Source organism: Perissodus microlepis, chromosome 9 (genome assembly GCF_051167445.1).
Source record: "Perissodus microlepis isolate ML-2025 ecotype Zambia chromosome 9, ASM5116744v1, whole genome shotgun sequence".
Lineage (NCBI taxonomy): Eukaryota > Metazoa > Chordata > Actinopteri > Cichliformes > Cichlidae > Perissodus > Perissodus microlepis.
Window position 1 is genome coordinate 20570107 of NC_140469.1, and position 12771 is coordinate 20582877.

General features: G+C 44.3%; 1 protein-coding gene across 2 annotated transcripts in view; it reads left to right on the forward strand.

The window, feature by feature from the left end:
* The window catches only part of pou6f2 (POU class 6 homeobox 2), a 71224-nt gene that overhangs the window by 39025 nt on the left and 19428 nt on the right, over nt 1-12771 (forward strand). For both annotated transcript variants that reach the window (XM_084939556.1, XM_084939557.1), the window contains one exon: nt 163-494. In XM_084939556.1, coding sequence (XP_084795682.1) covers nt 163-494 — 332 coding nt within the window. The remainder of the gene's footprint in view (nt 1-162; nt 495-12771) is intronic.

Sequence of the window (12771 nt, forward strand, 5' to 3'; positions counted from 1 at the left end):
GTTTACCCTATGCATCCCACACTCTATGTGTGCATTTGTTTCTGTCTTTGGTGTGAAAATATTCTTCAGATAGTGAAGGCCTCTTGTTTATGTGCTGAAACACTTCTGCGGCGTGTGGCTCAGACACTACGAAGAATCAAACTCCTGTCCTTTCATCAACAGCTACCTCATCACTGAACTCCCAGCTCCAGCACCTGCAGCAGCTCCAACAGATGCAGCACCACCACCACCAGCAGCAGCAACAACAGCAACATCAGCAGCAGCAACAGCAGCACCACCATCACCAACAGTCTCACTCCCATAACCAGAACCAGCTGTCATCCCAGCATCACATGACCCCACCCAGCCAGCAGCAGCAGCAGACCTCCGTCCCGTCTCCAGCCTCCACCTGCTCCTCCACCTCCGGGCAGCCGCAGCAGTCCCCGCCGCACCGACCCAACCAGTCTCCGGCCCGCAGCCTCCCGTCACCCGTCACTCCACCCATGCCTTTGCCCGTGAGTCCACAAACTAACATGTATTTGTAGATAAGCACAGGTCCAGCTTCTCCTCTCTCTAAAACAACTTCTAATTCAGCACACTCTATTTGGATTTTTGGCTGGAGGTTGCTGGAAAATTAATTGCTAAGCCCCAGATACGTAAAAAATGTGTGCTCCCTGACAAGTTAATGAGTGGTTGGTGGAGGCCACTTGGTGTCACTAGGCAAAATCAGTCTTAAAGACATATGCAGTGTCAAAGACATAGGCGAGTGGTTGGTGTCGTTAGATTAAATAAATCGCAAAGAAGGTGCAGCACCAAAATCCTTGTGATTGCTTTGGCCACTAGCAGATTCACATGTAAGATGGTGACTTGTCTGCAAAGTCTCTCTAACAAACTGGAAATGGAAAACCACTTAAACTAGCATGTTTTAAAAAAACTGAGCTTTTACTTTGAAGGCGAAGTTGGCAAGTTGGCATCTTCCTTGCAAACTACATCAATCTTCTAGTAACCAAAACAATCATAAGGAGGTTTTTGGTGCCACACTTTCTTTGAGATCTATTTATTCCAACGACAGCAACCACTCGCCAACCATTCAGGGAATATACATTTGTCCTTGTCTCTAGAGGTTGCCAGGGGGTTGCCAACTGGTATGACTGAGGGTAGATCTAAAGTGGATTTGGCACTTCTGATTGGTTTAATCCAACCTGTTCACCTACATCAGTACTCTTATATTTACGTGGATTGAGGTTTCATTTTTGGTCTTTATTAGTTCTGTTTTGGTTTAGAATGTAAATATTTAAAGGCTATTTTAAATTACATCAGAACAGAGTTAAAACATATTTATTATCATGTCACTGCCGTTGCCCAATAATTTGTTCTTTTTATTAATACAGATTATCTACGTCAACCATAATAACAATAGCTCTGCTCACTGATCTTGCAGTAAGGCCAGGAAGTGTTTCTTTTTAAAAAGAAAAGTGCTTCATGAGCTGACATGTGCATGTGAATCGCATCATTGTGGCCTTTACCAGTAGCTGTATACTCGGCGCTCGATTGTTTGTCTGCAGATGATCTTTATCAAGTGGTGTCCATGTGGACCTATTAGAATATGCATGTTTTTATTGAAGCCTTGACGCACTTGAGCACATCCAACCTCACAGCCAGGCGAGACGCATTAATCGTATCCTGCTGCTGCAGATCGAGGAGGGATTCTGAGGTTATCTATCCTTAGGCTTTCCAGTTGTAATCAGTCCTTTAATCTTTGCTGCTCTTCCCACTCAACCTCCTTTTTAGTCACTTTGTCTGTCCATCCATCTCTGCCCTTCTGTCCGTCTGCCTGTCACTGTGTGACGATAATAACCTATTTTATATCCCTGTGGTTTCATTTCTGGTGGAGACTGGCCAGGGTCGCCTTTCTGTCCCTGGTCACATTCATCAGCGTCAGACCCTTATTGGGTTGTGGTGCAAGCTTCTTTATGGCCAGGATGAGTTGGGCTATTTGTTTCCCCTCGCAGCCCTCTCCGGCCCTGTCACGGCCTAGTGAGACTCAGCAGGAAAAACAGCCTCTGGATTTAATGGGCTCCAAAGGCTGGCCGCTACATCGCGCCAAACAGGCTGTCCGGTCTGACTGTGGATACAAGAGCTCCTGACCAACATACAGATCCACACATTAAGCTTGCATCAGACAGTGTGTAAACACCTTAAGTAACAGATACTCTCTTAAGCTTTAATTTGCTAGGAAACCACCACTTGGTTAAATTTCCAAGAATCTAAACAAAAGCAGCAGAACCATTGTTATTTCGAAACAAGCTCACTGCGTGTCTGAGTTCCCGAGCTTTATCGAGGTGGTGTTTCTGTAAAGGAAGCAGGGTTGCTGATTACGATGGCTGAGGACAGACCTTCTTTGAGGGGGCCAGAGGGGCACATCAGGTATCATTAAGATATTGCCTCATCAAATAGGATTATAGTGTGTGTGTGTGTGTGTGTGTGTGTGTGTGTGTGTGTGTGTGTGTGTGTGTGTGTGTGTGTGTGTGTGTGTGTGAGTGAGTGTGTGTGTGTAGAAGAAGAAGCAAAATGGCCATAAAAGGTTTAGTTTCTCTGGGTCATTGCTGGGATTTTCAAGGAGTGGGTTACACAGGGAGGGGCTCTCTGAAGGACAGGCCGCGGCCTCAGCACCCTCTCATGGCTGCAATAGGATTTAAACAGCAGCTCCGCCTCCCTCCGCTGCTTGGGTCAGTGATTGGATTTCCAGTCCCACGTCTCTGGTTCATTTACAGAAGTTTTTAAATTCAAAGCAATTCCCCGAGTGGAGACTTTCTCGTGCGCACGTGAGCGCCGTCACCCCGATCGTGCTTTTGTATGTTTTAATGAACAGCACAGAAGGGCATTTCTGGTGTTTCTGTGTTTTACCCAGAGGAACCAGTATGTGCAGTAAAGTGGAGTCATAATTACCATAATACAATGAGCATTTTGCAGATAACACCCCTATTTCCTACCGTCATTATTCAGACAAGTAGAATCACTCAACCATTCAACTATTTGCAGAAAAGACTGCGCAGCGCCGCAGAGAGACAAACACTCATTATGTTCCAATTAATGTCCCATTGTAATTCTCTTCTCATGGGAGGTGTGTGATATTCTTTGTAAACTCACAGAGAAGAAATCCTAAGCCTTCATTACATCCCTGGTGTTTTTGAGGGTTTGGCATTTTTTAATTTGTGAGTCAAATTTCATTAATTAGCTCATTAATACTCGTATTAGACTACAAATCGTACGGCAGCAGACCGAACCCCCTCGAGTCGGTGTTTTAAACTTATATTAGTGAAGCTAATGTGGTTAAATGAAGGGAGGATTTACCTTCCTACACCTTTCACACACTCTGTCTGCAGCTCCCCAACATGCAGAGTGCAGTCAGAGGCAGCCTGGAGCTGCCTGAAATAGCCACCACAGTGATGACAAATAGACAGAGGAAGATTATGAAATTTGCTTAAGTGCGTTAATGGGCTGATTGTGGGAGCCCGCTGGATTTTGCTGGAAGTTGATTGATTAGAGCTGCGGGTTTTCTCCACGCCCGGAGAGCTCAGGGATTTGACGGGGTAAAGGCGCGCCAAGTCTGTTACACCGGAATTGATCTTAATTAGATCTGAAAGACCTGCCACAGCAGAATGGTCTCGGCGATTAAAATGAAAAACAGGAGAAATTACTGATCAAATTAATCATAATGTCGGGCTACAGCTGTAGGTCTGGTGTAATTTGCCACTCCAGTGAGTTACATCAGCCCAGGCAGGGGAAAGGAGAGGCAGTACATACTGATCCATGGCAGCGGGAAGCTTAGGCCAGCCTATCAAATGTCTTATTCCAGTTCGTCTGCCCGGACCCTCCTGACCCTGCTGCGCCATCCAGCGGAGGCCCAGCATCCGTCTCTTTGTGCCTCTAATCTAATTAGTTGCTTTTTATTGCCCCATTTTTTCCCCTTCTACATTATGTCTTCCTCCATCCAGAAACTGCACCCTCTACAGTGCTGCTGTTCTTGTCATGGCTGTCTTGTCACCAGCGTGTTGTGTGTTCACTAATAGCTTCTGACCTTGGTCCAGTGTCTGGCTGGCTGGTTTTCGGGGGGCCTGGCAGAGGTGGAGGCGTCCTGTCTTCCTCCTCCGTCAGACTCCCACCGTCTGTCTCTCTCCCCTCCGTAGTCGTCTCCTTGATCGCTGTCAGAGCCCCACACTGGGCCTGTCCACTCTCCATCCACACACTCATAGGGGTAATTACAGCCTAGGGGCCTGCCTCCTATCCCTGTGCTCCACAATTTACCACCAAAGCGTCCACAGACATCTCTCTTCTTCCCCACTGCACCCCGACATCACAAGACTGCAGGGCCTCAACCCACAAGTGCTGCAATTACCTGAGTCTCTCCTCAATCCTTTTCTCTCTCCCTCTCCTCTCTCTCTCCCCCCTCCACGCTCTCCTCTCCACCCCTTTGGCTCCCTCACTATTCCCTGGCAATCAGCCTTCATTAGAAGCCTCTGGTGAAAACCCATCGTCACCAAGGTCAGCCGCTGCCAACCACAACGGCCTTTCAGAGGCCTGGCTGTCTGCACTCTCCATCTTTCCTCACCTCCTTGCCATCCTCCCATTCCTCCTCCTCCTCCTTCTCCTCCCCATTCCTGCTCACTCCACCATCCTCCTCAAATCTCGGGCCCATCACTGCTGCTTTTGTCTCCAGCTGAGGCCCCTTCAGACACTCATGTCACTGTTTTCCGCTGCAGTGCACTTTTACTTATGTCAACCACTGTTAAAATCACCACTGTCCAATTTGCTCCAAATGTCTCCCTTTTTTTTTGTGGGGGGGGGGGACATTTTTCCCATTATATTATCATGTGTATTAAATGAGTCTTGCACATCGATTAATTGATTTTCCAGATCAGCTCCGTGCTCATTGAATTTAGCAAAGAGGGAGCCGCCGTCATTCTGCAGGATATTAAATCAAAATTAAAATGACATGCTTAAATGTGGGCCCAGTGGCGCACGCTGGGCAGCGTTTACGTTAAAAGGGGAAAGTCGCTCTTAAATGTTGAAATAAAAAGAATTACAAAAACACATTATTTGAAATTATTTCTTCCAATAAAAAGTGTTTTGAGTGTCTTTTTTCTGCCAGTTTTGGCAAGGAAGATACAATTAATGGAAATGACAATTAAAAAGACCATTTAAAAATATTTATGCATGAGAATAAAAGTTGGGGGTTCTTCTCTTTTAATTTTACTTTCATGTAGAAGCTTTAAAGTGTCCTCACGTCCTGGCATTATCCGCAATAACACCTGCTTTAAATCCCCAGATTTCAAATAAAACTTTTAAATATATACTCCCGGTATATGATGGCAGGCTGTGTGTTTAAATGGCTGCTGGTAGCTGCGTGGTTTTAGAGCATGAGCGGGCCCTCGGCTCTCCAGCAGCTCAGCCTAGCCTCTTATTAATGCACAGGAGATCCGGCTCTTAAGAAGGCAGAAAATTGCCTTACATAACAAGCGCTCCACAATTTAGAAATACAAATGTGCACTGTTGACTGAAGCAGAAAATAAGACTGTTGCCCATCAACAGCACCACATTTCATATGAATAATTATAAAGCATGGGAGCTAGATGAGGAAAACAACCTGACCATGACAGCTCTACTACTTTTATTTACTTCAAATGAGGGATTAGGCAGGGAGAAAATCTAGAGACTTAAGGAGCGACGATGAGCCTTGAATTTCTAAATAAGGCGAAAGTTAAATTTATCATATTTCACAAGGATCCTCTGGAAAACTGTGAGGGCACTTTCACTTTTAAAACTGCACCCACATTGCACCTTGCACTTACTTTTTGGCTTTTCTGGTTTTGTTGAGTTTTCAGAGCTCGCCAAGTTGATATTTCCGTCACTTTTTCTTTTTTTTCTTTTTTTAAATCTGCAATCCTTCTAAGCCTGGCCCCATTACTCTCGAGGTGGGCAGAGGGCTTGCAGCTCAGACACCCAGCAGAAAGGCACAGCTCCCTGATCAGCCCACATGGACACTGGGGGCAACACGCATTAGACGCCCACAGGGGAGCCCTCAGATGGAGCACCGAGCTAGGGCTCACCTAACAGTGGAAAAGGAATAGGGTTTCTTTAATTATGAGGCAGGGCTGTGACATTGAGTTCCCCCCTTTCTCCTCCAGCAGCCTCCCAGACACCGTCTAAGTGCTCCGCTTCGCTGAGGAGGCCAGTCCCCCCGCGGGGCGCGATTCCACTGCCTGTAATTTCTGATGCCCATTAGTGACCGCAAACAGAGCACCGGGCTCGCACGAGGAATACAACTGCGCGGCTCTGCCACGCTGTAAAAAGGCCCTTTTAATGCAATGTTATTGCATTATACCCTCCTCATAGAGCAAGTCAAAAGTCCCATTTGTGGTCTCTGCAGAATATTATCAGAAATTCTTCTCTGCAGTGTTTCCAGTCATAGTAAGCCGAGGCTGGATTTGGTGTATATTTTTGTAATATGAAGTGGGCTGTGTGGGTTTAAATTCCTCTCATTTGCACCTGCACTCTCTGAGGAGCTTTTTTGCATTTTCTCCCAACCCCAACCCCAACCCCCACCTCCTCTGTCTACCTGCCCTTTTTCATTATTAGCGGGAATGTACAATTGATGGGTTTTGTAAATAGACTCAACTGGAATCCAAGAAAAGTGCACTTCCTTGAGTCAACTCCTCAAAGGTGGGGGGAAAAAACCTTTGAAGTCGAAACTGAGATAATCAATACAAATACGGCGGCATATTTCATCAATTCACTTCTCCACTTATGCTGATTTAGCTCATGCCAACAACTCTGTATTTCTTTCTTTCTTTTTTTTCTTTTTTGGGGAGAGGGATGCGGGGGGGGGGGGGGGGGGGGGGCAGCGAAGGAGACATGGACGGAGGGGAGGGAGGGTGGTGGATTTATTGATCAAGAGTGACCACATCTTAGCCACAGAGCCCCTCTCTCGTGATTAATCTTAGGGCTCAGAGTTGGCCAATGACACATGACAGGCCTCCTCCTCAAACTCCTCCATTTCTCTTCATTACTGGCCGTATTTTTGGACACCACTGTGGAGAGTAATCATTTACCTTTATTGTGTTTATAAAGCTGCGGCATGGATGACCCTTCCTATATTGAATTGAGGACATCAAAAGATCACTGGACATTGATTAGGAAGATATTAAAGTCATTCAAATGCTATATTTATATGTCAAACAACAGCAGAGTGAAAAGAGATGCCATTTCCACCTAAACGAAAAGCAATGGGATGTAATCAGTCCAGTGGAAATACAACTCAAGAATCAAGAAATATGGTTTATTAAACATTGAATATTTGAGGTAATGCTCATCTAAAGGCTGAGAAGAGTCTTTGTTGATTCTCCACAGTCGGATCGCCTAATGATTTGATTTTTCATTTTCTCCCGTGGCCAGGTACCCACTTTAAGAAATCATAGCCGGAGCAGCAGTATATTTTCCCGCAACGCTGGTTGCTGCTGTGATTTCCAGCCCAGCGGTAGTATGGTACAGAAATAACTGCACCAAATATGTCACATCATGAGCTGAAATGGTCAGCACTTTCCTGTAGATACTTAATCACCAAGTAGTTTCAAATTTAATACATCTGGAAACAGCTAAATATTATAGATCATTCTCCAGGAAGAGGAATAGTGTTGGAGGACTGTAGTATAACTTATATTTTTACTCTCCGAGTGTCCCCTAACCAGTGGAAATATACTGCTGCGGTGATTAATGGCAAGGAACCCGCTCTGAACCGCCGTGCCTCACAATTATCAACAAATGGGCTGGAGCAGATTTTATGTAATGATTAAAGCTGCTGTTAATTTCACATGAAGGTAATGAGCGGGGAGATTGACGGCCACTGTCCGACACTCCATCATCCCTTTATAGTTAGTTTAAACGTTTTCACGACTCTTTTCCTCCCTCATTTGCATTTCGCCTCATTAGATATGGCCATTTCTGAGACTGCTCGCGATATCCATTTCCTGGAGTTAATGCATTTTATTTGATCAGCCAAACCGCCTCAGTTAACTAGCTGTCATTCTGGTCTTCCATATGACATCACTCCATTAGCACCCGCCGTGCCACCTCGGCCACCTCCACGCCCACACCCGCTGCCACCACCATCCCTACGCTGCCTTAAGCAATTACAATGCCCGACTGTCACCGGATGCAGCGTTATTGTATTTTGCCGGGTGTTATCTGCCCCAGTTGTTCTATCTGTCTTTCACGTTCCAATATTTCTCCTCAAAAATGGCTCTTTTTGGGGTTTATTTTTCACAACGGCTGGAGCTGAGGCCCAGTGGTGAGCAATATTTGGCGCTGGGAGGGCTGAGAGTGCACGACCACAGTGCGAGGATCCCGCCAACCAAGGGACTAGAGGTGTTTTGGAGGGCCTAATGGCATTTTGATGTTCATAAGCACAGCGGATGTGAGGAAGGGGAGGCAGGGAGGTGGGGGAGAGGCTTTTTTGGGGGAGGAGGGGAGTCAGCAGAGGACTGTCAGCGGAAGACTTGCAGAGTCCTGACAGACACAGAACGTGTTTTCTCATGTCACAGCTGATTACATTCACTCCGGAGTGGGAAAAGAGCAGGGAGGAGACAGAGATGTGGGGCCAGGACGGACGAGGGAAGCTTCCATCTTGCTCCAGATAAAGGACATTCTCCTCATACAGAAACAATAGTGGTATTGACTGATGATTTACCCTGCTGGGTCCACTTTGATTCAGCTGTGGCTGGATGATTGAGGGTAAAACTTTCCGATATTTTTGTAGATGATTGTTTCTACCTGTAAAAAGTTTGTATGTAACCACTTTCAGCATCAGGTCAATTCTCTTTGAAATTTCCCTGTTAGGTTAAACACACGTTTGATTCTTTTCTTGACTCACAGATGAGCAGAAAATACACTTCGCACAAATCCCCGAGCGTAGACAAATCTGCCCCCCCTCCTTGCTTGCACCTCCACCACTTGTCCATTTATCTTTGCTCTTTTTTTGTCTAGTGCAGGCCCCGAAAAGGGAAAAAAAAAAGCAATTAAGTTTAAAACGGCCACATGAAAAGAGCAAAAACCAAGAATAAACTCCAGTTGCTTCGTGTCAGACGATTTTAGTTTCAGGGGTCTCTCCACGGTTTGCGGGGACACTATTTTTCCCTCTATTCCTGCGATTACACGGGTTGCTGCACCAGGTGACCCTCATGGTCAAACAAGGCGACGGAGAGCCCGGCGGAGTTTAAAGACTCCCCCCTTCATAATGAAAAAGATGCATTTTTAACAATTTGCAGGCTTTTTTTTCCTCCCCGCCAGACGCATTTATTTTGTGTGTGTTTATCCCCGTGTATCCTTGCAAGTTTGCCTATATTAAACCAGGAGAGCGAAGCAGCTGGAGGGGGCTAAAGGTGACAAAATGTTGTCACATGATATAATGGAGGCTTTGAATTTGCTGGCTTGAATTTTACCTTAAAACTGTTGTTTTTTTTTACATAAACACACCGACGTGAGCTTATTTCAACACTTGCGTTAAACCGGAGCATCCCAATCTGCCAAAAATCTTCTCAGACGCCCTTTTTCGTAGCGAATGAAAAGAATAAACCACAATGGTTAACATGCAGGCTCTACAAACTGGATGATCACTGTTTATCTCTTCCAACACATGCAATCAGTACAAATGCTAGGCCAGCTCTGTCATTTTGTGCCTCCCGCCGAGGTGTTGAGAGGAGTCACCGTGGCGGAAAATCACCTGTTTAGGTGTTGAACACAGCCTCGCCTCTCCTTATTCCTTGCTCTCCTTCCAACTGCTATCCATATTATCCCGTGCCAGAGACGCGGCAATAAAGCCTGCTCTCTTTTCACCTAGATTTACCCGAATAACATAGCATCTGAAAGGCCTATCATCGAATGAGGCTCAATGATAATATTTCAGATAAAGCTGAAAGCTTCTCCAACAACCCATCACTCACACAATGACGCCGAGCGCAGCAGATTTTCAGGCAGACTCTGGGCGTGCTCGCCTGAGCAGATCGCATTATCTGTGTGTTGATCTGTAGCCTCTGTTTAACTCTGTTTAACTGACCGTGTTGGCTCTTCTCTGTGTCCCCATTCACAATCGCAGCGCCCTCAGTGCTGTGTTTTCACCCACACGGCTCAAAGAACTCTCAAGTCAGCATTTCACATTCACAGCCTGTCTCACCTGGGCTACCACAGCGGCCGGAGCAGCTTTTATTTCTTCTTCAGGTAGACGAGGGGAGGAGATCGTCTGCCTCTCAGTTTCTCAGTCTCACTACAAGTCGCTTCATACTTGTGGTATTTTTCAGCATTAGCAGTTTTTAGGCTTTGCTGCTGATGATAATGTGGGCGATAATGCTGCTTTATGTGCGTTCTGTGTGAAAGACAAAGCTGGTCAAATAGATCATGCCCTGTGATCTCCATTTCTTTTCTCTTTTTTTTTGCTTTTCATTTTTTGTTTTTGTTTTTGAAAAGACATTTTAAAAGCCAAGAAAGCACTACTGGGAGCAGCATGCTAGAGGAGGATGTGGAGCTGTTTCAGCTTTCATGTGTCACCGACTTTTCAAAACATTCTCGACTGATTCTCAAAGTTTTTCCACAACAATCATCAATTCACATCCGCCTTTGAGCGTATACGAAGTCAGCGGTGATGACTCCTTTTTATCCGTCTTCCAGGAAAGCATTACTGCTGTTATTTTTTCATCACAATAAAGGTACTTTTGCTACGAATCTCTCTACAATTTTTGCTTTTGTATAATGATAGTAATAAAGGTAAAAGTATAATCAAAGCTTTTCCAGACACAAAATTGGGCTCCATACGGCACAGTTATTTTTTTGGCTATATAATTAATAAAATTTCATCTTATCCTATCGAGACTCTTCATCCTCTTATGGGGACATTACATATAGGCTTTTCTGCCTCTTATACTTCCTTCTAATCAATAAATACAGTTTTTAAACAACGGTGACTGAGCTGTGCTATGCTGTAAAATAAACCCACTGTCCCCATCTGTGTCTGTTTAAATTTGATGCTCAGTTTTTATCTTTATAAGGTCCAACTAATGCCAAATAGCTAGAGGAAATTATAAATGCACCCCAAACAAGAGCTCAGGAGGATAAGCTTGAGTAAATTAAACCCCACTTAAAAGTTGCATCTGGAAAGCCAAAACCTGTTTAGTGGGAGCCAAAGTTTTCTGTACATAGAAAAAAACCCATGTGTAATATAACCACTTACACTTTTATCAGGATATGCCATTTGTCAGTACAGTCACCGTTATAAATCAGGTTTTTCCTGGGTTATGTAGGAGCCTCTGGGGGGCTACTTTGTACCTAAGCACAATCGGTGTGTATGCAGTAAAGGCAGTGAGTCTGTGTTACTTGAAAGAAAACTGTGTTTCCCTGTTATTTATGACTGTCTGACAAAATGAAACCCAATTAACAAAACTGGTTAAATAACAATAATGTTGGTTTTATTGATTCTACTTAAAACCGCTGCAAAAAATAAAAACATTTTTGCATGAAAAATCCTTTAAATGTGTCACTGATAAGTAGTCACGTATAAAACCTAATTAATTGCTTACACTGCCAAATGCTTCCAGCCCCTTGAGATTATTAATGTGCACATGAAATTTGAATTATAATTTATCAGTGTTTAGCAAGGATGTGGGTCAAAGGGCAGTTTAGTAAAAGAAAATGCATCTTTTAGAGAAAATATAAGAGTAAAGTCTTACTCTTGTTTTTTTATCTTCTAATGGGGACATAATGGAGATTCAAACATACTAAAAATGACACATTGTGTAAGAAATACTGGCTGCCATATGATACGTACATGCATCTCCCATTGCTGCTTCTTAGTTTAGTAAATCTGTACATTGATGCTCTTTAATGTAGCAGCACTGTAAACTCAGATAATCCTGCCTGTAGTCGATGTGCTGTAGCTGTGCTGCTTAGGTTAGTCTTTATTTCAGCTTGAATTCTCTTATTCTACATATATACAGCTAAAAGTAGGCGCGCAGTTTTTCAGCATTTTGAGATGTTCAGATATCCAAAGGACAACTGCTGGACACATAAAAGACAATCTTGCGATTATCGAGGAAAAACTGGATGACTTTCAGACGAGAGGAGGCAATATCAATCACGGCCAATTTGAGGCCACCAACATGAAATATGATTTCATAAGACAAATGCAGTGTCATTCTTAATGTGCTTAACCTTTACTGTCAATGAAAAAGTATCGATCGCTCTGTGGCATTTTTTCATCATTTGATTTCGAAAAGTGTAATAATATATATATGGTGGTGGGGTACGGTAAAAGATGAATGGCGACTGGGTGATCTCAGATGAACAGAGCTGAATTCGCCGCAGAGAAAGTGTGGAAAAGTTTATGTTTCTGGGGAGACTTTTTGTCGCAGCACGCTGTATTTTAAATCTTGTAAATAAACCCTGCTTTTAATTTAAACATGTACCCGACCAGCATTAGCAGCGGGGAGCGGGCAGCCTGCTTCTTAAGCAGTGTTTCTATTATTTCTCTATCTCTTCTTGGTCTTTGATCTACTTACTCAACCTAATAAGACTTTGCTCTGCTGCACTACAACCAAATCAGCAGTGCATTTTCAGCCCCCTAATAAGTGGTTAGCTTGATTTATATGGGTAATCTCAGCAATGTGGCAGAGCTCTACAACCTCTCCCTGATGCACCGAGCCTCTTTTCACAACCACAGGCCAGACCAGATGAGTCCATTACAGCGAG